At 35.2% G+C, this 26,573-nt stretch overlaps 1 protein-coding gene across 2 annotated transcripts in view; it reads left to right on the forward strand.

Moving 5' to 3' along the window:
• Window positions 1-18,745, forward strand: part of LOC131047868 (uncharacterized) — a 49,224-nt gene extending 30,479 nt beyond the window's left edge. For both annotated transcript variants that reach the window (XM_057981662.2, XM_057981663.2), the window contains one exon: window positions 18,141-18,745. In XM_057981662.2, the coding sequence (XP_057837645.2) occupies window positions 18,141-18,317 (177 nt within the window). In that variant the 3' untranslated portion in view covers window positions 18,318-18,745. The remainder of the gene's footprint in view (window positions 1-18,140) is intronic.
• The last annotated feature ends 7,828 nt before the right edge of the window (window positions 18,746-26,573 follow it).

The following is a 26,573-nucleotide window of genomic DNA, read 5'->3' on the forward strand; positions in this document are numbered from 1 at the left end:
TTTTTAATATAAAGTTTAAGTTTTTAATATAGATTATTTAGTATCAGTAATTTCTTTAATATATTGTAATTTTTTAAATTGTAATATATTTTAACATGTATTACTGATTTAAATTTATTTTATTATAATTATTTAATAATTTTGAAAAAAATAGAAAAGTTATTTTTTTAATATAAATTATTTAAAATCAGTAATTTATTTAATATATTGTTATTTATTAAATTGCAATATATTTTAAAATAGATTACTGATTTTAATATATCTTACAATATTAAATAAATTTACAATAATATTAAATAAGTTACATTATATTACAATAATTTATCCTTAAATATTAAATCAGTAATTTAATCTTCTAAGATAAAATATTACAATAATATTACTGTAATATGCTGTAATTTATTTTATATTATTGTAATATCACTGTAATTTATTTTATATTATTGTAATATCACTTTAATATACTGCAATTTATTAAATATTATTGTAATATTAAATATTACAGTAATTTATTTAATATTACTGATTAAATTAGCAATTTTAGTAATATTAGAGTAATATGTCTTAATATATATGTGTGGGGGAGAGAGATTTAAATAGATTTGAAATGGACAATTAAATACTAAATATAAATAGAGAAATACTGTATAATTAAATTTAAAATATTTGTATGAATTTAATATTATTGTACATGAATATAAACAATGAAAATCTATTTTCTACAATTCATATGTTGAAGTCTCTATTTTATTTGGTTACAATATCTCTATGCTATGGAAATGCTCTTAAAAATATTAAAAAAAAGAAGTAGTTTTTCCCTCTTTTTTTATAATTTTTTACATTTTATAAATATCCGAATTTTTGTTAAGTTTTTCCCGATTTTTTCAAAAAATCTTATACTTTTATTTTGCCCATTAATTCCCCAAATGATTAATGCTACTATGCTATCAGCAATATAAGCAATTTTAATTTCAAATTTTGTTAAATTTTAAAGTTAATGTTAAACTTTACCATTGTTCTTGTTTTCAAAGTTCTCTGTCATATATATTTTGAAAGTTATTAAATATTATTTATTAAAAAACTTGTAGTAGGACTAGTTTGCACAAATGGGAAGTTTGAACAGTGAGAATATAACTTTTCCATTTAAGGATAGGTTCTATAAGTCCATTTCCTGTTTTTTGTAATGTGCCTTGTTGGGATCTTTCCTAATTTACTTTAGAATCACAATTTGATAAGGATGAATTATGTATAGGAATGCACAATTGCCCGCTCAAACCCTTGATGTAGATCCTGTAGACAAGTTAGTTATCAACGAAAGATTATTAACATATAATTTCATGACATTAATTATATCATATGCATGGGGATTCCTTTAAGGCTTTGCCCAACATCCTATCATCATTATGGAGCACCTTCGGGAGATCATGCAAGGTACCTTGAGCCGTTCCATAAAGTCCTGTAGCACAGAATGACACCTGCCATTCGGCCTCCCAGCCCCACTTGGGGTGTCTCTACCTGAATGGCTTCCTAGCTACTTGCATTCCTCATATGCACTTTCTCCCCTCTATAATGGGACGGCAGATTGGATGAAAGCTTAAAAGAAGTCATTTTATATCTATTCTATTATGCATAGACAACATAGTGGCAAGAATGACAACATATATAAATATATATAACAGTAGCAATATGTTAACTATGCAATATTCCTACTTCCTTTCAAATGGAAGACAAATAACAATTCAGTCAATTCAGAATGGCATGCATTATACATCACCAAAATACTTGACCAGTATGTAAACTGCTGTCTAATTTATTAATAGTGAGACTGCAAATCTCTTGCTTGTTCGAATGCTTATTCTCTCTTCTTTGATGATGTCACTTGATTGTATAAATCTGATCTGCTGGTTATACTCATATATATTAGTTTATATCAAATATACTTCACATTTTCTCCTTCCACCCATTTATCTCACAAAATGGCTTCTTCTTATATCTTGTTTTATTGTGAGACATACCCTTTCCATCGTGGCTGTTTCGCCTTTCATTTTTTAACTGCTCTTTCATTAGCGTTCAACACATGTTAATCATGATGGCACCTTTTGATTTATTTGTTCTTAACAACCATTTATTTGTGCTTCTCAGTAAAGTCATTGTTCATTAAGGAAGTTGCACCATTCCAAGTAATGGTGAAATCGCATCAATTAGAAATATAAACGAGCCTGTCTATATTAACAAATCTGACTTTATGCAATTGTTGAATTGTTGTCACCTTGCCAATAATAATGTACCCACAATGATACATATTTATTGCTGTATGCTAATGTTCTTTGTCATTATAGATCGCTGCTTTGATAGTCATTTCTGTCGATTCATATAAGTTATCATACATTGGGAACACGTGTCGAGTTTCATCATATCTGATTTCTTCTATCATCTGCGTTCATATTAATTTCTACTTTGAATAATCGTAATCGTTGCTTCTCTGTTGTTAATATCATTTCTGCTCTTAGTAAACATATTAATTACTGCTCCCTATGGTCGGCTAGCAAGGATAGAAGTCGGCCTTCAATATTTAATTCTCTTATTATTTAAAATTCTTTTAATTGGCCTTAGAAGGAGTCGGCGATATTTAATATTCTCTAGTTTAATGAGAACAGGGGCTTTTCCTTGGAGAATCATTAGTAAAGCCGATTGGTGCACCCTCCTTGTTTGTCTACGTTATTGTTTGCCTAAGATCGATTCAGAAAATTGTGAAGTCTTTTTGAAAAGACAATTTTCTTTATTAAGGTTTTTATTGTTTAGGCGGGGGCATGAAATTTTCAAGCTTCTGCAGGGCCAACCTCTATTTGTTTCCAAAAGGTTTTCTTTGATGTTCCATGAGCATGTCTCTCCAGCATTTTCAGACCTGTAAATATTCTTGGAATGTTTTGGATGCGACCTTGGGAATGCCCTCATGACATCCCAGAAAAAGAAAAACAAGTAAACAACTGACCTAGCATCCCAGAAACATTGACTGTGCATGTTTATGGTCGGTTGCTAGGGAATGGCTGGGGATCTCAACGAGTGGCACTTGCGCCACTCATTTTTTAAAATTTCAATTTGTAGTCATAAGTTTAATTTTCAAATGCATGAAATCTTCCATCTATGATCAAATTTTCTGGATCATAACGTTTCATTTCCACATTGAAATACCCACCAAGTTTTAATTGAAATGATCTATCCTTAAAAAACTTATATTAAGCAGTGACAATTCTCAAATATCTAGAGTGCAATTCAGTGTTTAGTTCTGTGATTACCGCCATAACATTTCCTTTGAAGAAGACATGACTTGTTTAAGACTAGTAATTTGAATTATCTTTCACAATTCCATTTAATGAGGTCGGTTTCATATGTATTGACAAAGCTTAGGTTTTTTAGCAATCCTTTAAAGCTAACATGCTGTACTTAACATGTTCAATTTATATCTTAGGCCAATCTTTTTATGGTACTCTGTTAAACTTGATCACAAAATTGATGTTAATGCTTGTTTAAATCCATCTATATGTCTATAACTACTATTTAATTACGTATTAAATTTGACATCCTTGTTAGATGTCATCCTCCCACTTCAACAGTTTTTTGTTTATAATTTTTTCATCCACCAATATAATAATATAATAATAATGGAAGCTTAATAGATTTTTTTGCTTTTGTCAAGAGTTTAATAAAAATATGATAAAAAAAATTACACCGAAAGCGTATTACACTCACATAATGGATGCAAAAATCTCTCTAAACAAAAACTAGAAGCATTAAATTTGACATCCTTGTTGGATGTCATCCCTCCCATTTCAACAGTTTTTTGCTTTTAGTTTTTTTCATCCACCAATATAATAATATTATAATAATGGAATCTTAATAGATTGTTTTGCTTTTGTGAAGAGTTTAGTAGACATATAATAAAAAAATAACAATAATTTTGTAGTAAAAGTTTTCTAAATCAAATGTTCTAAACTAAATTGGATTGATGTATTTTTTTTCTCCTAGTTAATAAAGACAATTTCTTGTTACAACATAAGGAGGAAGATGATTGTGCTTTGTACAATAGTCTTGGGAGGTTGTGTTGACTAGGGCGTGAGCCCTAATCGAATTGAATGAGAGTGAAATGCTATTTGAGATCTTCGACCATGCTGCGATAAGGGAGTAACTTGTCGGCCTTAGTCTGATACTCTAAAGATTTTAATGTAATATAGAAACTGAAATTTAATAACAAGAATATTTTAAAACTTAATAACATTATCATATCTTTATGCTAAAGATAGGTATGCTAGTTTTATATTTGTTTTTCTCCTGTCACTTTATCTTATGCTATCTTTGTAACTCTCAATGTATTTTTCATTTTAACAATGGATTCTAGTCTGATCTAAAATGTTGATGCATAAATCTTCTACGTGGTTTTATTGCCAATTTTGGTATGTCGGAATGGCTAATTTGAGTATATAATATTATATTTTGAACCTTTGATAGTATGATACTTCATAATTGATCAATGGTAGTGATAAGCTTAAATGTCAATTGAAAGTTCAAAATTTCAATATTATGTCATATATCATATATACAATTCAAATGAAAATCATAACAATTACAAAATATGAAAAATAATAGAAATACAAATTTGTATATTGATCTTCTATCTTCATCAATAGTATCTAGATGACTTTTTGTTCAACATTATTTGAACCACACGGAATGGAGTGCCACTCCTACTAAGGACATCATGTGAGAGTTTTGTCATCATCTACATTGACTTTAGCAAGCTATATAATAGATGCCTCCAAGTTGGAACACAGCTATATCCCTTGTTTTTTTGTTGCCCCTTGTAGTCATTTTACTTATGTGACAATAGATACATCCAAGTTGGTACACAGCTATATCCCTATTTTTTGTTTTTTGTTGCCCCTTTAGTCATTTTACTTATGTTATAGGAGATACAAGTTCGAATAGATATAAACCAAGTCTTCTTTTTTTTTTTTTTTTCAGCCAATTGGATATGCTTCACTGAGTGGATAAAGTAGTATGTACTTCAATTTCGTTCAGCCAAAGGATTTGCAGCGTGTTGAAATTGGAGAGAACCAACTGAACTTAAAACTAAAAAATGCAAAAGAAATTAAAGAATGGCAAGTGCTAAGTTTACAAATGTTAAAAAAACTAAAAACTAAAAACTAAATGACTTGTGATGGAATCTTGATTGCAAGAGGTTGGAGGAACAAATAATCTTACCCATGGAGGTATCACCATGTATGAGCATCTCTCTTGTATTGGTCTCGAAGGGCATAAATATTATGATCTCCACTGATATATTGGTATCTAAGAGCATAAATATTATTATTTTTTTGCTCGGTAAAAAGCCGAAGCCAGAATATTTTATTAAATTATAAACAAGATTACATTCTTCCAGTCAAATAATGATTCTGAAACTCTCCTTTCGACATTCTACCTCCAATCTCTATAGAAACTTACCTCCTTCATCTTAATTCACAGGCTTATAGCTATCACTATCACTTGCAAAATAAATCTCATCCCAACCCTACAACATACCACTTCATGATTTGTTAGTCCAGAAAAAATACAACTTTCATATAAAATAGCTTTCAGTACACTTTCGACTATTGCTATTGCAACCAAGGCATCTTTTATATTGAAGCAACAAAGAATTCCTTTTATATTGAGACAGCAAATAATGATTTTGAAACTCTACAACATTTAAAATATTACATAATTTCCTTCTTAAGCCTCTCATCCCGGGCTAAGAAGACTCGTACCGGTCCAAGTGCTCCTCTCTTCTAACTATTGTAATGAAAGTGTCCCATCACAGGGGTGCTCCTTTCGACATTCTGCCTCCAATCTCTATAGAAACTTACCTCCTTTATCTTAATTCACAGGCTTCTAGCTAGCACTGTCACCTGCAAAATAAATCTCAACACAACCCTATAGCATACCACTTCATGATTTGTTAGTCCAGAAAAAAGACAACTTTCATATAAAATAGCTTTCAGTAAACTTTCCACTATTGCTATTGCAACCAAAGCATCTTTTATATTGAGACAACAAAGAATTCCTTTTAATGTTGACTGCAAGATGAGAGATTACCCAGGTTACAACAACATTCGTGAGAAGTAAACCTGCACATTACATAATTGACACCTTCCATCTGTCTTGTTTTCCATGTTAGCACCTTATTTGCCACAATATAATCAATGGAGTATCTTAAGGAAAATGATTCAATGAAAAATAAACCAAACATGCTAGTTCCACAGTACAGTTTGGAACACAATGATACTTACTGCACTTGCATATTGAAGGTAATTATAGCCATGGATGGCCATAATTCATACCTGATAAGTCATATCTAAATGCTAATACAAGAAAACTGCCACTAGAGTATATGCATTACTGTGAGATGTGTAAAAGGAGATGCTCTGATTATGACAGAAGCTACAACAGTGTATATATATCGTAAATGAAAACATTATCAGTATCCTTGTCCTTAGTTATCCAGACTAGAACAATATCAATATCATTATAAGCATATTTATGTGTATTTAGCAGATCCAAGTGAAAACATTACCGAGGGCATAACAAGGCATCCCCTTTGTCGAAATTAAAACATAACCAAGAATTGGCATATAGTTTATAAACTATAGATACTTCCATACCTATATAACAGAGCTAACTATACCGGCCCCTCCCAAAGCCAGAGTCATCTCCGATTGCAAAATCTTTGATATGAGGATATCCTTATCCCTCATTGTCATCTGCGACTTCCGTAATAGAAGCCTGTGCCTCTGCATCCCCCATGTCGTTGGGGTTTTCGGCTTGCATCGGAGCCCAACCCTCATCGATTATATAATTAACCCACCATTCTCCTTTCGGTTCTTTTACCACACCAAGCCATTGCTTGAGGAATATGATATTCCTTCTTATATCTGGTTGTCGTTGCAGAAAGGATTTCTGATCCTTGATAATGAGAATGGGCCTCTTGAAGTCTATTATGAGTGATTCACCTTTATCGATGGCCTCAAAGACCCTAACGTATTCTTTTGGGTAGGGAATAAGGAGTTTGTCATCTACACAGTTAATGGCCATCTCCAGATTAACCAAGTATTCGTTGTTAAATATTAGCTTGCATAATGAGGCTGCAATTACCTTATCCTCTCCCATTGTGAGTAGAATGGCTGCAAACCCAACAGGGATGTCACTGTTAACGTGTTTCCTATGCTCTGTATTCATAAGCTCATTACCCAAAATCCTCTTGGTTGCATGGATGACCAAATCATCCTTCGATCTTAAAATAACTGACCAACGTTTCTTAGAGATCTCTCCAACAAAGGCCATCTCTCGTTTATCCGGACACGAGCAAATACCAGAATCCATTGTTAAAGACAGAGTGCAATGTTGGAGTGGAGGTATTGCCTCTAGATATAAAGGCTTTTAATAATAACCGACTCTACCACTCGATACAAGGGTTAATAATAAACGACAGTTAAGAGATAAGCTATCCTGCCATGAGTGGCTCCTCACCTCATGATAGGTGAGTACAATTGTTATCGAGTGGGTCTGGCAGGTATTCGTGTCTAGGATGCCTTGCTGGAACGTATCAAGAGATTGTAATTGGTCACCTATTAATGATCATCTGTTAACCATTCGCTCTGGCGACTCCAGTGCATGATTGCCTCAAGCAACCAAATGATTTCTGCAGAAGAAAGGCCTAACACATGATAATTGATACTCAGAGTTTATATATTTATATGTATGTGGATGTGTCTATCTATATACACATATATAAATATATATCTATATATGTATATATATGTATATATATATATCCCTATATATACATATGTATTTATATACGTGTATATGTATATACCAATTATACATATAACTAAACATACATATATGTCTGCATGTATTTATATACATATGCCCATACATATATATATATATATATCTATATATATATATACATGTGTAAATGTATATATATATATACACACACATATATATGTATATATATATGTGTGTATATATATATGTCAATTGAGAGCTAGAGAGTATATGAAAATATGAGGGTATATGATGATAAATTTTAAGGTCTCAGTATCCGAAGAATCTATGTTTATCATAGATGAAAATATATATACATATATACATATATATCTCTATATATGTATATATATAGTTGTATATATATATACGCATATATATATTTGATATATATATATATAGTTGTGCATATATATATATATATATCTAAATGTGTATATGTACATATATATCTATATATGTGCATATACATATATATGTATGTATATATATGTCGATGAGAGCATGACGATGAAAATATTAAAATATGAGAGTAGGGGATGAGTGTACATTAAAACTAAGATTTGGGTGTCCGTGCAAGATGCCTCTGGCTGCCTGTTAGTTGACTATTCTGAGTGCACGGGGATGAAGGACGTGGTTTTATTCATTCCATTTGTCCCTATATTGGCTAAATTATCCGCTAGTGAGTTAGCCTCTCTGTATATATGATTTATTGTGTAATCTGAGAAGCTTTCTAGTAACGATAGAGCTCTGTCCAAAAGGCTTCTAAGTTCCCAGTTTGGCAAGTTTGGCAAGTTTGGCATTGTTCTGGTTCTAATTGAATTGATTATAATGGCTGAGTCACCTTCTATTTCTAATTTGGATATTTTCAATTGCCTACAAAGGTTTAATCCTTCTATTAGGCCAAACATTTATGCCGTGTTGTTAGTGCATCGTCCTAAATGTATGGATTTAGAACCAATGCAACTCCCATTGTCCGAATGTATTATACAAGTTGCACTTGCCAGCCTTGGGTTTCCTCTGGATGCTCTATCAAAGTTGAGTTTATACCACCCATTCCCCAGGGGTAGCCATTTGCATGCTTTCCTCATATCAGTTTTATCAATGCCTTCCTTCCCGGCAAAGGGAGGGATCTTGATCCCCTTCCACTGCTTTCTAATAAAGTTATCCCAGTCTATAAATATCTTGTCATGTTGTGGGATAGTCAAATTCTTGTTGTTGGATATTTCTGTGATGGAGGCTTCTATCTTTGCTATGAGATTCTCCACCTGCATTTCTGTATCCTTAAATATTCTCCTATTCCTCTCCTTCCAGATTTCCCAGATGACAATAGCTGGACTGCAGAACCATAAGTTGTGGAACACACTATTTCTTTCGATGATTGGCCAGCCTTTGAACCACTCCATCAGGGAGGGAATAAGAGCACCTGACCATCCTAGTTGGGCCATCAACCAGTACCAGCATTTCTGTGAGTAATTGGAGGTTGTAAAGATATTTCATTTGTTTCCTCGTTTTCCTTACATAAGAGGCAAATTGAAGGCCCTTCGTAACCTCTAAGTTTAAATTGTTCTGCAATGAGAACCCTTCCTTGAATTGCAGCCCAGGCAAAGAAGCCATCTTTTGGGAGACAAAATTTGCCCCAGCATAGTATAGTCGGGATGTAATCCTTGTAGATGTTTGCCTCATCGTATATGGTTCTGAAGCCGTCTTTACAATTGTATTGCCCATCCTTAGATTTAGACCATATCAGTTCATCTGACCCATGTGTCTGAAGATTATCATTCTACATATGAGAATTTGATGTAGTTCTTGAAATTTGCTATCCACCATGAATGGATGCATGTCTTTCCATTTCCATCCAATTGCTGATTTTGGTTCCATTGTTATATATTCCCTTACATAATTACCCCATAGAATTTTCAATTGTTCCTTTATACCAGTAGTATCCATAAGCTTGTTTATCGAAGGATGCCCCCCCCAGGAGTCTTGCCAGAACAAGGCAGATTTGCCATCGTGAATGACCCAGTACAGGTAATTAGATATGAGTGTGCGACATTTCTTTATGAAATTCCAGATTCTGGAACCCTTGGGCGGTTCCATATCCCTAAATACTGCCTCCCTATGATTACTTGTTAGATATTTGTTCGTAAGAATTCTGGCTCATTTGGCTTGTGAGGAGGTGTATAATCTCCAAGCTAGTTTTGCCCCTAAGGCCTTATTTTGCCATAGAAGTTTCCTAATCCCCGTACCACCATCACATCTGACTCGACATATTTTATCCCATGATATCAGTTTGATTTTGTTCCTGTCCTCTGTGTCTTGCCAATAGAAGTTTCTGATTGTTTGAGTCAATTTCTTGTAGGCCCCTTTCGAAAGTGGGATACATGATAGTAGGTAGATGGGCATCGCCGCCAAGACTGTCTTACTAAGTGTTAATCTTCCTGCCCCTGTCAGCCATAAACCTTTCCAAGATGACAACTTTTTCCTAACCTCCTCATTCAAGGGATCCCAGAGTTTATTGGTCTTGATGCCTTTGTCCAAGGGCATTCCTAGATATGTGCATGGTAAATGACCAATTATGTAACCTAAAAAATGATGCTATTCTAGATTCCTCTTGTGCTGTCATGTTAAAAAAGAATATTTCAGATTTTTCCCCATTGACCTTTTCCTCGGATGCCAACCTCTAAGAGTGCAAGATTCTCTTGATTTCCTTGGCTTCATTCAACTGTCCTTTTCCTAGAATCATTGTATCATCAGCGAACTGTTGGTGTGTGCACACCTCTTGTGATTTGGATTCCCACTAGCCTTCTAGCTCTTCGTGATGCATCAAAGCATCTTCCTAGGGCTCCAGACATAATAATGAATAAAAATGGGGAGAGTGGGTCTCCCTGCCTTAGGCCCCTAATTGCTCGAAAAAACCCTTTTGGCTTCCCATTCAATAGGATTGAAAGCGTAGGGGTTTGATATGCAGAAATGGATCCAATTTACCCATTGTTTGTTAAAGCCAAAAGCTCTCATGCAACTACAGAGTAAATACCAATCCACTTTGTCATATGCCTTTTTAATATCTAGTTTTATCATCATATTAGGCTGGCCTTGGGCCTGAATGAAGTTGATAGCTTCCTGGACTATAACTATCCCATCCAAAATTGATCTATTGGGTACAAAACCAATTTGCTCTCTTGAGATAATGGCTGGCAATAACTTTTTCAACCTATTGGCCTTGACCTTTGATAATAATTTATAAGTCGTTGCACAAAGAAATGGGTCTGAACTCTTCCCATTTTGAGGGGTTCTCCTTCTTCGGGAGTAAGGCTAGGAAGGTGGTGTTAATTTCTTTCAAGAATTTCCCTGCATTTCGGGCAGATTCCAGGGCATCGGTGACCTTGTCTCCTAAAATGTGCCAACATTTTTGAAAAAAACTGGCAGGGAAACCATCCGGCCCAGGGGCCTTATCCCCTTGGAATTGAGATAGAGCAGTTTTAACTTCTTCATGGGTGATTTTGGAATTCAACATATGATTATCGTCATTTGTTATTAGTTTAGGTATGTTTTTTAACAAGGCCCTATTGTTAAGGAGATCCGAGTGCTCCTAGTTATTGAGAATATTTTTAAAATATTGGGTTGCATCCTCCGCAATTAGATTATGTTCCGTGTTCCGTAATGGTCTGACCACTACCGCTGGTGATCTGAGTAATTCTGTTTATTGCCCTTTTCAGTTTGACACTATTGTGAAAAAATTTGGCGTTCCTGTCTCCATCCTCTAGCCAAGTTTCTCTAGATTTATGTTTCCGATATATCTCTTCCTTGGCCAAAATATCCTCATGCTCACACAAAAGCTTTTTCTCTGCCTCGTATGTTGTTTGAGTCATCCCATGTTGCATAACATCGTTATTCACTATTTCCAGTTCCTTTTCAACTCTTATCTTCTCCTCAAAGATGTTTTTGAATTTCTTTTTGTTCCAGTCTAGCTGTTTATGTTTAATCTCTTTTAGCTTTGAGACAAGACAATACATTTTAGATCCAACAAAGACACCTTCATTCCACTATTTCTAGATATTAGGGAGGAACTCCTCATGCTTGAACCACATCAGTTCGAACTTGAATGTATGCCCAATTGTCTTTGCTTCCCCCATTAACTCTAATAGCACCGGGTAGTGGTCAGAGCCTTACCATGGTAATACAGTGGCTTTTAACTCAGAGTTAAAGTCAGTCAAGTCTCCTTTGAATAAAATCCTGTCAAGAGTTTCAGCAATATTGCAAAATCCCTTTCTTCTGTTATTCCATGTGTGGAATCCCATATCAGTCCTGATTTCCAAGAGGTTATCATCACTGATCTAGTTAGCAAAGTCTCTTTGTGGCTGTCTAATGGACCTTATCCCACCATTTTTGTCTGTTGTATGCAAAATGGTGTTAAAATCACCTCGTATGATGCTGTGCTTAGCATCTTGATTTATTAGGAAGTGCTCTATTTCTTGCTAAACTAATCTTTTCTTGTCTGTTGGGATTGGTCCATAGACATTCAAGATGATAAACTCAAGGTTTAGGTTGAGGGATCTTACTTTGCTAGCCATCTAGTTCTGCATTTTGGCATAGCATGTGAATGTGATTGAATTCTTTTTCCACATTATTGCCAGCCCACCCGAAGCCCCTATAGAATCCACCATCTCCACCTGTCACTGGGTGAATTTTCTACTAAAATCGGTCATGTCAGCGTTTCCCAATTTTGTTTCTTGCAGCATTACCAGGTCCATATAAGATTTCAATATATTGCGCTTAATTAGGCGCTACTTGTTAGGGGCCCCTAACATTCTATGTGAGTATGTTTATCCCTTTACGGGGGGTGGGGGGGACTTTCCCGGACCCAACAGAGTTGTGATTTTGGTTTGCCCCTATGCTTCCCCATCCATTTTCATCTTGTCTAAAAAAGACTTCTGACCTCTTTTGTTGGCAGTGGATTTGCCACAGTTTGGAGTCAATTTATCGCCTACCATCTAGAGGATGCTTCTGTTACACAAATTGCTTTGGTTGTTGTTCAATATCATATTATTTTCCCCTTCTTGCATATTGACCAGTTCTTTGATTATGAACTCTCTCTCTTCATTTTCATTCAACCCTTCCACAGCAGGAGAAGAGTCCTCCATATTGGGAGAATCTAAGGCGTTCTCCTCGTGTAGCCTCGATTGAGTTATTACCCAATCTCTAAGCTTTGGGGGGAGTCTGTTCATAATCTAAATTGAGATTGATGTTATTGTTTACAACGTTTGCCGGAGCATCGTTGTAAACCTCCTCTACAAATTCTTATGCTAGTTTTCCCATTAAGTTATTGATGACGTTGTTTAATTCCCTCTGAATCTGATCCTCATGCCTACATTCAAGGGACTCGTTATTATGTTCTGTCTTGTCTGGATGACACGTAGATCTGAGGGGGGAGGGGGGGTTGCATGGTTATATACCTCTTGAGGGTCAACATTGATGATGAATTTGCCAATATCGTTCTTAAATTGGATATCAACTCTGTTGAACGACTCTTTATGCTTGTCCAATTTTGGGGCTTGAGGTTTTTGTATGCTAGGGTTAATCCTTTTGCAAAAGGATAAATTCTCAGAGATCGAACCATGATACCATACTAGAGATAAGATATAATTGCCATCTACTGTATCTAGGGTTATATTTTTTAAATTCTTCATGCCATTATCTACTTCTATTAAAATTTTGATATCGGATTTTTCCGACCAATTCGCTTCTACGACTATGAATTTGTCTAATTTATCCCCAATTTCTATGAGGATTTTGGCATGCATTAATTCAACAGGAACATTGCGAATTTCAATCCATTTAGAGGTTGATTTGAATTCAAACTTAATAGCATCGAATTTAGATTGCCAGTCGATGAAATTAAAATTTACTCCATTGTAAAAAACATACTCATACAATAGCTTAGTTTTCAACGATTTCTTATGGCATTTGATATACGGAAAATTATTAGCTAGGGCAGTGATACTTACTTGTCCTTGGAATGTATCTTTCCACCATTTAGCAATCTCTGCAAGGGGTGGCCATTTCCGCCCCATTTTGCAAAAAGCCCATTTTTGCAAAAAGCCCATGCTCTTCGCAATAATTCCTCAACTCCAAGGTGGCGCTGGGAGTAGAAATTTTGATGCAATCCAGGTTGGGTGTTACCGACTTTAGGGCACACTGACTCCTTGCCTTGGGGGCAGAATTATTCACATGATTAAGAGAATTCCTAATCATCGGATCAGGCTCGATGTTTCTAAAATTGTGGCGACGATGTGGCAGGGCCGCTCCTCCAACACCGGTAGGTTTTATGAAACCCTCTGCATGATTGAAGCGTGGCTGTGAATTACGCAGGGGCCTTTGAAGGGATTGACACGGGCCAGATGCAACAGCCCTAGTTCCTAAGGGTTCCTGGGATTTGTGATGTAATGGGAACCGCCCAAACATTAGACAGGTCCATCGAAACCCTAGCTTCCCTTCTTCTCTCAGCTTTAGCAGCTCGCTTGCTTTTCACCATTTGCCATGGTTGATTCTGCAGAGGGGGAGCCCTACCGGTTGTTGAAGGTATCCCTGCATCGTGCTTATTGAAACACCTGTCTTGGTGATTGTTTTGTCCGAAGAATTGCAGAGCCATTTGTTATCATTCAAATGTGTCCACTACTAAAAAATAAGAGCATAAATATTATTATCTCCAACTCTTTCCTAACATTATCCACCATTTCTAGATTTGAGAGGATTTTTTGAAATGTCAACTTTTACATATTAGCAATTTCACTATCTCTATATGATGCATTTTTCCTTGGCAAAGAGAGTATTTTTGTGCTATAGTATTTGGGGGGTAATGCATATGCAAGGAGATGCAATGGTGTGTTCATCTTGTTTCGTTAGTGATGAATGACTTTTTTGCTATTATGACCTTTATTTTTTCTATCATGGAGTTATGCCGTCATAGATTTCCCCCAAACATGGCTGATTTGTATAAGCAAACTTGACATCCTCACGATAGGCTTGGTGAAACTCAAGACAGTCCACATGACCTTTTGGGCGCCCTTTGAATTTGATTGGTTCCAAATATTTCATTGGTGGCTAATGACCATGGTGCCCAATGCCTCTCGCAACTTGACAAGTTGCCTGAAAATGATTGTGTGATGTGAATAAGTCTCAACAACCTAATGCTGTGTAAAAAATAATTTAACACATTAAAATATAAGTAAACATGGCATAAATTAAATTTAAAATAAAATAAATTAAATTTAGCTTCAAAAAATCCAAAATCGAGGTCTTGAAAATGCCTTGTGATATATGATGGTTTGTCACAAACATTTAAATCTTCTCACCCATAGTGCATATAGCTTTCAACCACTCTATTTGAGTTTGAGTTGTGTGCATCAAAGTTAAGGGAGTATGCGGTACATGGTGTCTAAAAAAGGTGTGCATACCTTTCCTCAACGAAAACACCTATTGCCTTGCAATTTTTTGCATTACTTCTAGGGCCCACCATCTTTAGGGATTTGGATTATTTTAGAAATGAATTCTACATCCTTGATTTGCCCCTCACAATCAACCACCTTAAAAAAAACATTGCCTCTTTAGGGGACACTACAATAATATTTTTTAAAGGTCGGTGTTTGCAATCTTTCCATCCATTAGAAGTAACACACTCTTATTTCAATCCAAGAATCCCTAATTGATTTGATTCACGTCTCTACAATTTTTCTTTTCTTTTTGCTAATAAGGTGGTACACACCTTTTCATACCTAGGACCTATGAAACTAGAAGGTGCATTATTGATTGTTGTCACCATTTTCTGCCAATATGGTGATCTCACCAAGTTGAAAGAAAGACCGGTGGCAAAAATGTAACATGCAACCTTTTCCTCTACAACTTCTCTTGTTTCATTGTGAAATGCCTTGACCAATGGGCTTCTTTAGCGGGAAGGAGGACCTTTTTCTTGGATTGGATGGTGTCTCCAAGAAAGGATGTTGGGAGGCCATTATTGAATATATGCCTTCAATGATGTTTTCCTTGCTAAGGATGAAATTTCAATTTTGCTCTTTCAACTCAGAGCATCGTCTTCTTCTTGTTTTTTTAATGAATGCCATATTTTTATCTTTTGGCAACCTTTTCTTATTTTTTCTTCGACATATTCTAATTCCACATCCACTTAGCGCACATAGGTGAGCTTTCACTCAACTATATGAGCAATGAATTGAACTTTGCATTCATTACAATTCCAAATAAAAGCCCCACCCAGAAATTGATCAAGCATTGTAACATATATCCATAGAGATGCATGATAATATTTAAATTGTTTATTTGTCTCAATGCCCACAAAACTTGAACTAGTGGCCATTCCAAATAGATTGCAAAACTAGGGCCATTCCAAATAGATTGCAATCTTTTGATATAAGAAATTATATAATTTTAAATTTTTAAAAATGCAACCCTACAAAATGTGTAAGCTAATAGAAGTTCAAAGCAAACACCAAAAACCATTATTAACTTTTTTGAAACATTTTTTTTTGAAACTTGAAAATATTTATTAAAAACTTGTGTTTTTTATTGTTTGTCGTACTCGCGCGCTTGTGGGAGTGCTTAGGAGTGGCCAAGGAGCATCTTAGCTGCCTCAGGTTCCTTATGATAGGTGTACCCACACGAAACCTAAGACAGTTGGGATGCTCCCTGGCCACTCCTGTCGTCATACCTAACCAGTGGCCAAGGAGCATCTTAGCTGCCTCAGGTTCCTTATGATATTTGTACCCACAGGTAACCTAAGGCGGTTGGGATGCTCCCTGGTCACTCCTGTCGTCATACCTAATCAGTGGCCAAGGAGCATCTTAGCTGCCTCAGGTTCCTTATGATATTTGTACCCACAGGAAACCTAAGGCGTTTGGGATGCTTCCTGGCGGCTCCTGTCGTTAGCCCAGTTGGGTATGGGATCTAAAAGTTTCTACTTATCAAAAGGGTTTTAAATTAACATTTATGATCCAACAATTGGCATTGTTTTATTGTTAAATCCTATAATTTATCAGGTAGGGTTTTCTCAATTCTGTATTTATCATTCAATTCTGTACGCACTGTGTGTGTTATAGCCATCCCCAAAATTTAGGAAAAATGTTGTGGTCCGTTAAACCCCATCCTCGAAACTCTTGGAAACACTGTTTTGAACTGAGATTTTACAAAAATCTCTGCTACCAAAAATATTACTTTCCACATTTCATGCCTTTTCATTTCTTTGTTCAGTTTTTATAGGTGCAAGTTAATTTTTATTTTTTTCTAACTTGAAATATCTTTAAAGATTGTTGAGTGACATGGCTGAACCGCCTCTTGTGGATCTGGGTAAGTCTGGTGTTTGTGACATTCGTTGATAGCTCAAACTTTTGGCGCAACGGCAAACATACCAACAATTGCTATCAGAGCCTTGGGTCACGGGTTTGAATCCCAGGAGGTCTCTTTCATTCCGTCGGTGCGGAACCCTCAGTCGGTGCTGAGGGGGAGATTGTTGACTTGGTGGTCAGCACATCCTTCAGGGTTCGTTATGTGGTTTAACCGCCTCCCGTGGATCTGTTTAAGTCTGGTGTTTGTGACGTTCGTTGATAGCTCGAGCTTTTGGCGCAACGGCAACGGCAAACATACCAACATAGATCTCTGGTTCAAAGTCTATTTAAAAATATAAAATCTATTTGAGGCATACCAACATAGATCTCTGGTTCAAAGTCTATTTAAAAATATAAAATCTATTTGAGGTATATTGCGTTTGACACATTTTTTTATTGTGGAAATTGGAAATGAATGCACTTTTATTTTTTAGGATTGCTTGGAAAGTCGTGTCCAACACAAGATTTGATATAGTGATAATAAAAATAGATATGTAGAATTATATTTTTTGTTCTAGAAAAATCTCAATGCACAGGACAATCCTGCTGTACATGCATTTCCTGGTTTTAGGATTTTCTAGCGACAGGTATGTCTGCTTTTGGTAACACTTACATTTTGGGGAACTTGTCTTTTGGGATGTATTTAGAGAAGCTTTGGTTTTCATCCCTAAATACTTTTGTCTGGGGAGAATCCTCTTTGTTAAATATTTAAGTGGCACTCCATGTTTCTGATTGTAATTTAAAGTTCAGTCACGTTTGCCATCTGTAGCCTCTTGATTTTGAATGGTTTTGCCTATTTGATTTGCAAGTTACCATATTATTTATGTTGTAAGTCGTAGAAATATGCATTCTTGAAATCTTTTGTTGGTGTTGTTGTAGGACACTAAACACTGTTGCCTAAAGACGCTCTCTAGCAAGATTTCGCGCGTCCAGAGAGGAACAGACGAATATGAAAGAGCAAAGATAAGGAAAAATATGTTTTTAGAGTTTAAGGAACATCTTGCAATTCTTCATAAAAGATTAGAGCTCGAGCTTGAAGAGTGCAGTAGGCACTGAGTCTGGGAACTGGTTGTCAGTTATAGTGTGGCACCTTTTCAATTATTTGCCATCATATGTTGTATATTGTATCCCGTTATGGTGCTTGCAATTGCAAGTGAAGTAGTGGCACAGCAAGATCAGAAAATGGCGGTCTTGGTCCACTCAGTGATATGCTATATGAACCTCTGGAATTTTGACTTCATGAAGAAAGTAGTCAATGTACATTATATTTCTATACAGCGATGTGGATATGCTACGGAAGGATATACCAGTCTCCTTTTCAGGAGTTCTGAGTGCAACTGCTTTAGCCGAGGTGGGCATTAAAGACCAGTTTCAGTATCATCTCTCCTCAGAAAGTGCTCGCCTCGGATGCATATTTTTGATTAAATTTTGGATTAATAATATAATTCGAGAAGTTAAATCATCTTGAGATGAGTTTTAAATTATTGGTTTTGGTTACAGATTGATTTGTTTGAGATTGTTTTTTCTGATATATATCGTATCCGCAGTAAATTCAGTAGAAAACATTAAAAAGCATATAAATTTGTAAAAAATTCTTCAAAATTCTTCATATTATTGAATTTGGGAGCACATTACTGATATACAGATCAAAATTATACTTTAATGCACACCATAGACCAAAAAAACAGGTTACAAGTTGTATTAACTACATGTATCAATATAGATAATTGAATTATAAATTGTAATTTCAGTGTTCATAATCGATAAATTCCCCTTACAACTAGAGCGTAGCATCAACTTCAAGTTTTAATATAAATTATTAAAATTACAATTTGAAGTTTCAAATTCACAATCAATAAATTTCTGAGGCGGCTGCCATTGCTATGAACGTGTTCTGGAATTGAATGATGCTTCTGCAGCATCTCGTTGAGGAACAAGACGATTTGTGATTGTGACAACCCCCATTGATGGCTTGCCTCTCCCTCATATGCTGTCACTTCTCCATAACCATTTTGTTGCCTTCCTTTCCAAATTAGCCATATCATCTTCGATTATCAACAGTCCCACATTGTTAACAAACCAATCGGAATATAGATCAATGCCAAGCATCTATGCCATTCTACTTTATTCAATCATGATGTAGATATGTTTAAGTGCTTCTCTCGCCACTCTTACCTTCTCTTCATTACAACTAAAGGTTGTAATGTAAAAAGATGGGCCTCTTTTCTTTGTTTAACTAAAACTCTAAGGGGTTGAGAGCTTGTGGGCTTCATATCCTTGCTGGGCTGTCATGCTCGCAGGTCTGGACCTCCATAAAAAAAACAAAACATTCTAATTGCACTTGACTAAAAACACTAAAGGGTTGAGACGAAAGGGAGGCAGCAAAACTGTTGTAAGTGAAGAATTTGCAGTGGATTTAATTGATTAAACATTGGAATTTAGATAAAAGGTGTAATATTATCAAAATAGAATAACCAATGTCAAATAATTGAGATAATTCTATGGTAAATTAGCCTAGTATATTGAATAACACATTCATATAATTCACTAAACGAAGATTTTAGTCGTATATTAAAAGATGTAATATCATCAAAATAGAATAACCAATTTCAAATAATTAAGATAATTCAATGGTAAATTAGCGTAGTATGATGAATAAGACATTCATATAATTCACTTATTGAAGATTTTAGTGGTATTGGCACACTTTGGAGGAATTGTAATTTTTTTTTTTAAGACATTCTAATTTTTGGCATTGGCACACTTTGGAGGAATTGTAAATTTTTTTTTAAGACATTCTAATTTTTGGCATTGGCACACTTTGGAGGAATTGTAAAAAAATATTTTTAAGACACTCTATTTTTTAAGCTTTGAGAGGTTTCATGGGTTTTAATTAAACATAAGTAAATCAACTTTGTTTCGATAGACTCCATTTAGTCTTAAATTATGTATTCTATTGCACCTATCAAAATGCTGAGTTAAAACACTTTTACTTTATCTTTTGGGAGATTTTATAAATTTTTGTTTTATAAGTATGTAGTCCTTTTCATAAGTTAAAACAAACAAACAGATTTTTCATTGATTATTAAGGTTTTTGTTTCATAGGCAGAAAAATAGGAAAATAGAGTTTTTAAAAAAAATATATGCTTTTTAGGTATTGCTTTTCTTATTTCAACAAGATAGGAAGAAAATTCAAATGCATACAAAAAATGTTATGTAATATGACATATACGTCTATCCAAATTATAATTATTTTAGTTATTATAATTAACAAAAAAAATAATATGCAACAAAAATTATAACAAATATTCATGCACTCGATATTGGTGTGATAAATCTATATTTTAAAAAAGTTATAGATTATGATATAAACATCATTTTTTAAAAATATTGTTCACTATTAAAAGAAGTTATTAAAAATTAATTAAGAAGATTAACAAGTTAATATATTTAGAATCCACACACAATCACACAAATTAGTAATTTGCATCATCTTTGAATTCTTCACGGTTTCGATTTGGCCAAAAAAGCTAGACTCATTGTGGGATGTACCTTTAGTCAAGACAATCTTGAGTATACATGTACTTTAAATCAAACACTCTAATTGGCTCTTGTCAATGCCCATAGTCCAACAAACCATTTTCTTTTTTGAGTGATCTCCATGCCATTCCAAGTCTGACATAAACGTTTTATAATAGCTCCCAATCCATCATACCTTTCAACAATGGTTTTCTTTCTTAATTATTAAATACATATGAATGGATATTAAAAGACAACTATTGTCTCTTTTTATATGTTCACTTGGAGAATCCTAATCTCACCTTTTTGTCCTCTTCACCTGTCTTTTACCATCCCATCTAGGCATCCACATTTAAAATAAAATAAAAAATTAAACAGTTATGCGTAGAAGTCATCATTACCACTGCTAGTGCATCCTTTTATCTCTTATAAATGTATTACAAATAATGGCGAGGAATAAATATTACAAATTAATATAATTGAAGTGTTGAGGGACACTTTCCAAAGATGTTGGCACCATGTAATATGACAAGATCTACAAGTTAGATCACACCTTGATCATAATATTCTCCCACTTGACATCTAACATTGTAAATGTCCTCATAGGAATCACAAACAAGGAAAAATATCTCTTAGCCAATAATGTACCACCTGAATCTTCACCATGCTCTCATGCTCCAACAAGATACATGCAAAATCAATCATGATAACCACCATCAAAATAGAAATTCCTCACATCATATCACCCATGAATAAAATACGAACATGCCAAGGTGTAACATATCAACTTTAGAACTCAAATTTTCGATGGCTCCAACTCACGCTCATGTGTCCATTTTGAACCCAACTACTACTGCAACAAATATTTTAACGCTTCAGGTTCCAACTCTTATACTGGTGTCTAGCCTTGACTTTGCTTCTGCTCTGGTGACGTTTGGTCCGGTGTCCCTTGTGTACTCTGCCTCTCATGTTGGGGTTTTTGTGCCCTCTTGTGTTTCTATTGGGTCTGGGTTTTAGTTCGTCCAAGACTCCCACTAGTTTGGTGGTGGGTGCTACTTGTGAGGGTGTTTTGCCCTTTGGTGTTGGGGTCCCTCCTCCAAGGCCTTCTTTTATTGTTCGTGGATGGAGCTTTGCTCGTGTTGCCATATCTGTTGTTGCAATTCCTCCCAAGGGGAAATCTTGTCCTCTTGCTTGTGCCAAAAGCAAGACCTCCCCTATTATGGTTTGTGGCCAAGATGTGGTGGAAAATGTGGATTTTTAACAATGTTGGAGATTGGTGTGTAGATTTGTTGTTTTTTGGCCTTCTCTCCTAGAAATTCATCGATGGGTGATTGATTCTTCGAAGCCTTTAGTTGCAGGTAACATTGAGTTTTTCCCTTGTGCTAAGGGTTTTTTAATTTCTTCTTTTGTTTCTTTGTTGATTGTGATTTGGTGTTGAGCAAGTTGTGGGCTTGGAGTGTTCATTCTCTCTCAGTCAAAGCACAAACAACCTCCTTCAACCCTCTTACTAAACCACTAAGTGTGCATCCAGTGTGGTTTCATCTTCCCAACCATCCCTTTCATTTTTGGGAGAATTCTTTTTTCAAAGCCATTGCTAACTGCATCAACCACTTCTTGAAGGTTGATGATACCACTTCCTCCACGGGTCTTTCTACTTCGCACACATTTTGATTGATATTGACATCTCCATACCTCTTCTCGAGGATGTGGTTCTTATTGTTGGGGATAGGCCATGGACTCAATCACTAGATTATGAGAGCCTCCCCTTCTATTATCGTCACTACTTCTCTTTTTGTTGCTTGGCCATAGATTGTTCCCTATTGTGTTCTAAAGGCACTGCCACTTGGTGGAAGGACACTCATGGTGATCACCTGGTTGTCCTAGCTTTTGATTCTTCCTTTGATGACTCTTCACAAGATGGTGATGATTCCTAACAAGATGTGTTGGAGATTGTTGGTCATTGTTGCTGCTAGGATATGTTGTTGACATTGTTGTCAACATATTCCTATGTATTACTTCGATGATTGTAGTATGAGAAGATCTTATGATTCAGTTTGCAGTGTTGGTTTGTTTATCATTATTTTGCAGAGTTCGGTATATCCTCTGGTATATTCCGGTGTGATCAGATCTTGTGATGAGTCTTTGGGATATTGTTTGGGATGGTCTTGTGTATCTTCATTTTAGATGGTTCGTGATTTGGTGCTCCGCAAGTTTTCTTTCTTCGTGATAGTTGCCGATTAGTTATGTTCTTGAGCTTACAGACATTGACCGATGAAGATTTGAAAAATGGTAATGGTGCAGTTGTTCCTGATGGTTCTAACGTGCTTGCTGGTGTTTCCTAGTCATGTCCTATTTATTTTGGCAATCCACATTGATCGTTGTGTGAGTTTTTGGTGGTTTCTATCGACTGGTGATGATTTTTTATGTTATACGGTTTTCCTGGTAGTGTAGCATATTGAGGTTGGTCTTGGCGTGATTTCCGGTGGTGTTGTGCATTTAGGAATTTGTTTTAGGACCATGTTATGCTATGTAAACCATTATATTGGTCCGGTGGTCGATCCTTGTATCGTGTGATGTAATTTTGTAATTAAGGGTTGAGGGTTTAGCCGACCTTGTTATCAAGATTGATGAATTGTATATATAGGTGATATTGTCATGTAGTTTGGGTGTCGATGTTGTGTGTGCATGCGAACAAGTGATTTATCCTTCGGTGTTGAGTTTGAGGTGAGATTGGTGTTGTAGGGCAGACATATGTGCTTAACCGGAATTGTAATAAGGCATTTGGAGATTCTATTCTTTCAGTTCATTTCTTCTGGATTGTAGTTTGAATCTTGTTGTAAGTCAATGAGACTTCCCTGAGGGTTGTAGTCTTCTGGGCCATTATATTTGAGCAGTGAACTTTAGGCAGTGTGCCTGAATGCATGTGCATTCTCCATTGTAACATTTTCACATACTACTGCAGAGTATCATCTTACTATGGGTAGGTTCCCACCGTGGTTTTTCCCTTAACCGGGTTTTCCATGTCAAAATCTTGGTGTTGTGTGTTGTGCTATTAATTTGCTTATCTGTTTTATTACTGCAGTTCATTAGATCTGTGTTTTTTGATTTTTGGTATTTCCGGTGAAGACTAATTCACCCCCCCTCTAAGTCTTCTTTCCTGGCTACTGCTAACAATTGGTATCAGAGCTAGATCCTCCGATAGAAGCTTAACCGCTTGGAGAGATCTGAGATGGTAGCTCAAGGTGTTATCTTTAAGGACAGTTTGAGATTTGATGGAAGTAACTATGCTATATGGAAGGACCGGATGGACGTTCACTTGAAATCTCTTGGTGAAGATTATTGGAAGATTACAAAGAATGCTTATATCGTTCCTCAGAATGGACCGTCTACTCTTGATGAGATCAAGGAAGCTGAACACAATATTAGAGCAAAGGAAGCATTGCTTAGCGCCTTGATTGATTCTGAGATGACAAATGTAATGGGACTTCAAACCGCACATGAGATCTGGGTGAAGCTTGAGATTTTGTAAGTTGATAAACAAGTGAAAGTTGCTAAGTTGCAGAGTTTGAAAGGAAAGTATGAGACATTGAAGATGGGAGATGATGAGAACATACACTCTTTCATGGCTAAGGTGAACGATCTTGTCTTAGGTATTAGATGTGCCGGTGGAACCATTGAGGAAGATGAAATTGTTGCTAAGGTGTTGAGATCTTTGCCTCCTGCTTATAAACATAAAGTTGTTGCTATTGATGAGATCCAGAGTGTGACTGTAGTGACAAGAGACATGCTGGTTGGAAAGCTTGCTGCATTTGAGCTGAGCGAATTTGGTGAATCACATGGAAAGTTTGAGATTGCATTTAGAGCATTTGTATATGTATTCGGTAAGCAGAAATATGATCCTGATGAGTGTAGAATATCTAGATATGAAAGAGAGAGAAGAGAGATGGAAGAGCAAGAAAGGGAGCTGGATGAACTTGAAGCACTGATTGCTCGAAGATTGCCTAAAGGTGCTGGTAAGTATGATGGAAATTTACCTTTGAAATGTTTCTCTTGTAATAAGATAAGACATTTTGCTTCTAGATGCCCGGAGAGAATGGCTAAGTATGACAAACATGATAAGTTTCATAAGCATGATAGATATGAAAAGCATGAGAAATATGACAAGCCTTACAAGTCTAACTGAAAGTATAGAAATCAGAAGAAATGTTACTATGTTGTTGATGAAGGTATTATAGATGAATAATTGGAAGGAGATGAAGTTGTATTCCTTGCCATTAAGGAAGATGGACCTGTACTTGTTGATTCCACTAGCTGCACTCTTGAGGAGAAAGCTTTAGCTGCTAAAGTTGAAGAGAAAGATGAATGGGTAATTGACAACGGTTGTTCACATCATATGACCGGTGATAAGAGCAAATTTGTGAGTATGGAGAGATGATGGTGGAATAGTTAGATTTGGAGATGACAAAGCCTGTGTGATCTGTTGGAGAGGTTCTATTTCTTTTGATGGTAAGCATAACAATGATGATGTCTTGTATGTTGAAGGTTTGAAATATAATCTTTTGAGTGTTGGGCAGATGGTTGATAAAGGTTATGATCTACAATTCAAGGATGGGAAATCCAAGATCTTAAATGCTTTCGATATAGAGATTGCATCTGGAACTAAGACTAAAGGTAACATTTTTCATTTGAATGCTGGTGAGAAAAGTTGTTTGATTGCTCCGATAGATGAGAGTTGGTTGTGGCATAGGAGAATGTGTCATGTGAACTTTCATTCAATGATTAAGATTAGTTCTACACATGTTGTTAGAGATTTGCCTAAGATTGTTAAGCCTGTTAATCTGGTATGTATGGAATGCCAGTTGGGTAAGCAAACAAGAATTTATTTCAAGAGCAAACAATATACATCAGAAGGACTACTAGATCTTGTGCATACTGACCTATGTGGACCTACAAATGTTAGAAGTGTGCAGGGTGATAGATATTTTATGCTATTAATTGATGATTATTCTAGGATGATGTGGGTTGTCTTTTTGAAGGAGAAATCAGAAGCATTTGATAAATTCAAGATATTCAAAGCTAAGGTTGAGGTTGAGTCTGGATTGAAGGTGAAGTGTCTAAGATTTGATAGAGGTGGAGAATTTTGTTCCGGTGAGTTCAATTTTGTAGTGCCCAAACTTTTGGGCAAAAACACAACAACAATTTTTTTTTAAACGCTTAATTACTTGTGGTTTATGTAATGTTTAGATGTGGTTGTGCACTTAGTTACACTAATTTGTTAACTTAAGTGTCAACTTAATTAGGTCTTTAATGCGAGCGATTAAATATTCTATTTAACTCCTAACTAAAGGGGTAACATTAGAACTTCTCCCAAGTCCACAAGCAATCTATTAATCAAATTATTTAAATTTTATCCAAGTGTTGAAAACCATTCAATTCATGTTAAATATAATTATTGATAAATTATATTTCATTTCCTTAATAATCCCATCTCTATATAAAGCTGATTAAAATAATTCAAATAATGTCAATACAACTTTAATGTTAATTATATCGTTCAATTGAAATCTTCAATTTTAACTATATTAGTATTAATATAATTTCCTTATATTATTATTGATTTAAAAATCACAAGTATTTATCCACCAACCTTGATATTCCAACACCACAATTAATCATTTAAATATCTTTACTTAGGTGTATATGAAATATATACATGTACCTAATTGTTTTATGATTATAAACATTATATATAACATTAACATTAACATTAACACACACACACACACGCATGCA

The sequence above is a fragment of the Cryptomeria japonica genome, chromosome 3, assembly GCF_030272615.1.
Source record: "Cryptomeria japonica chromosome 3, Sugi_1.0, whole genome shotgun sequence".
NCBI classification, from domain to species: Eukaryota; Viridiplantae; Streptophyta; class Pinopsida; order Cupressales; family Cupressaceae; genus Cryptomeria; species Cryptomeria japonica.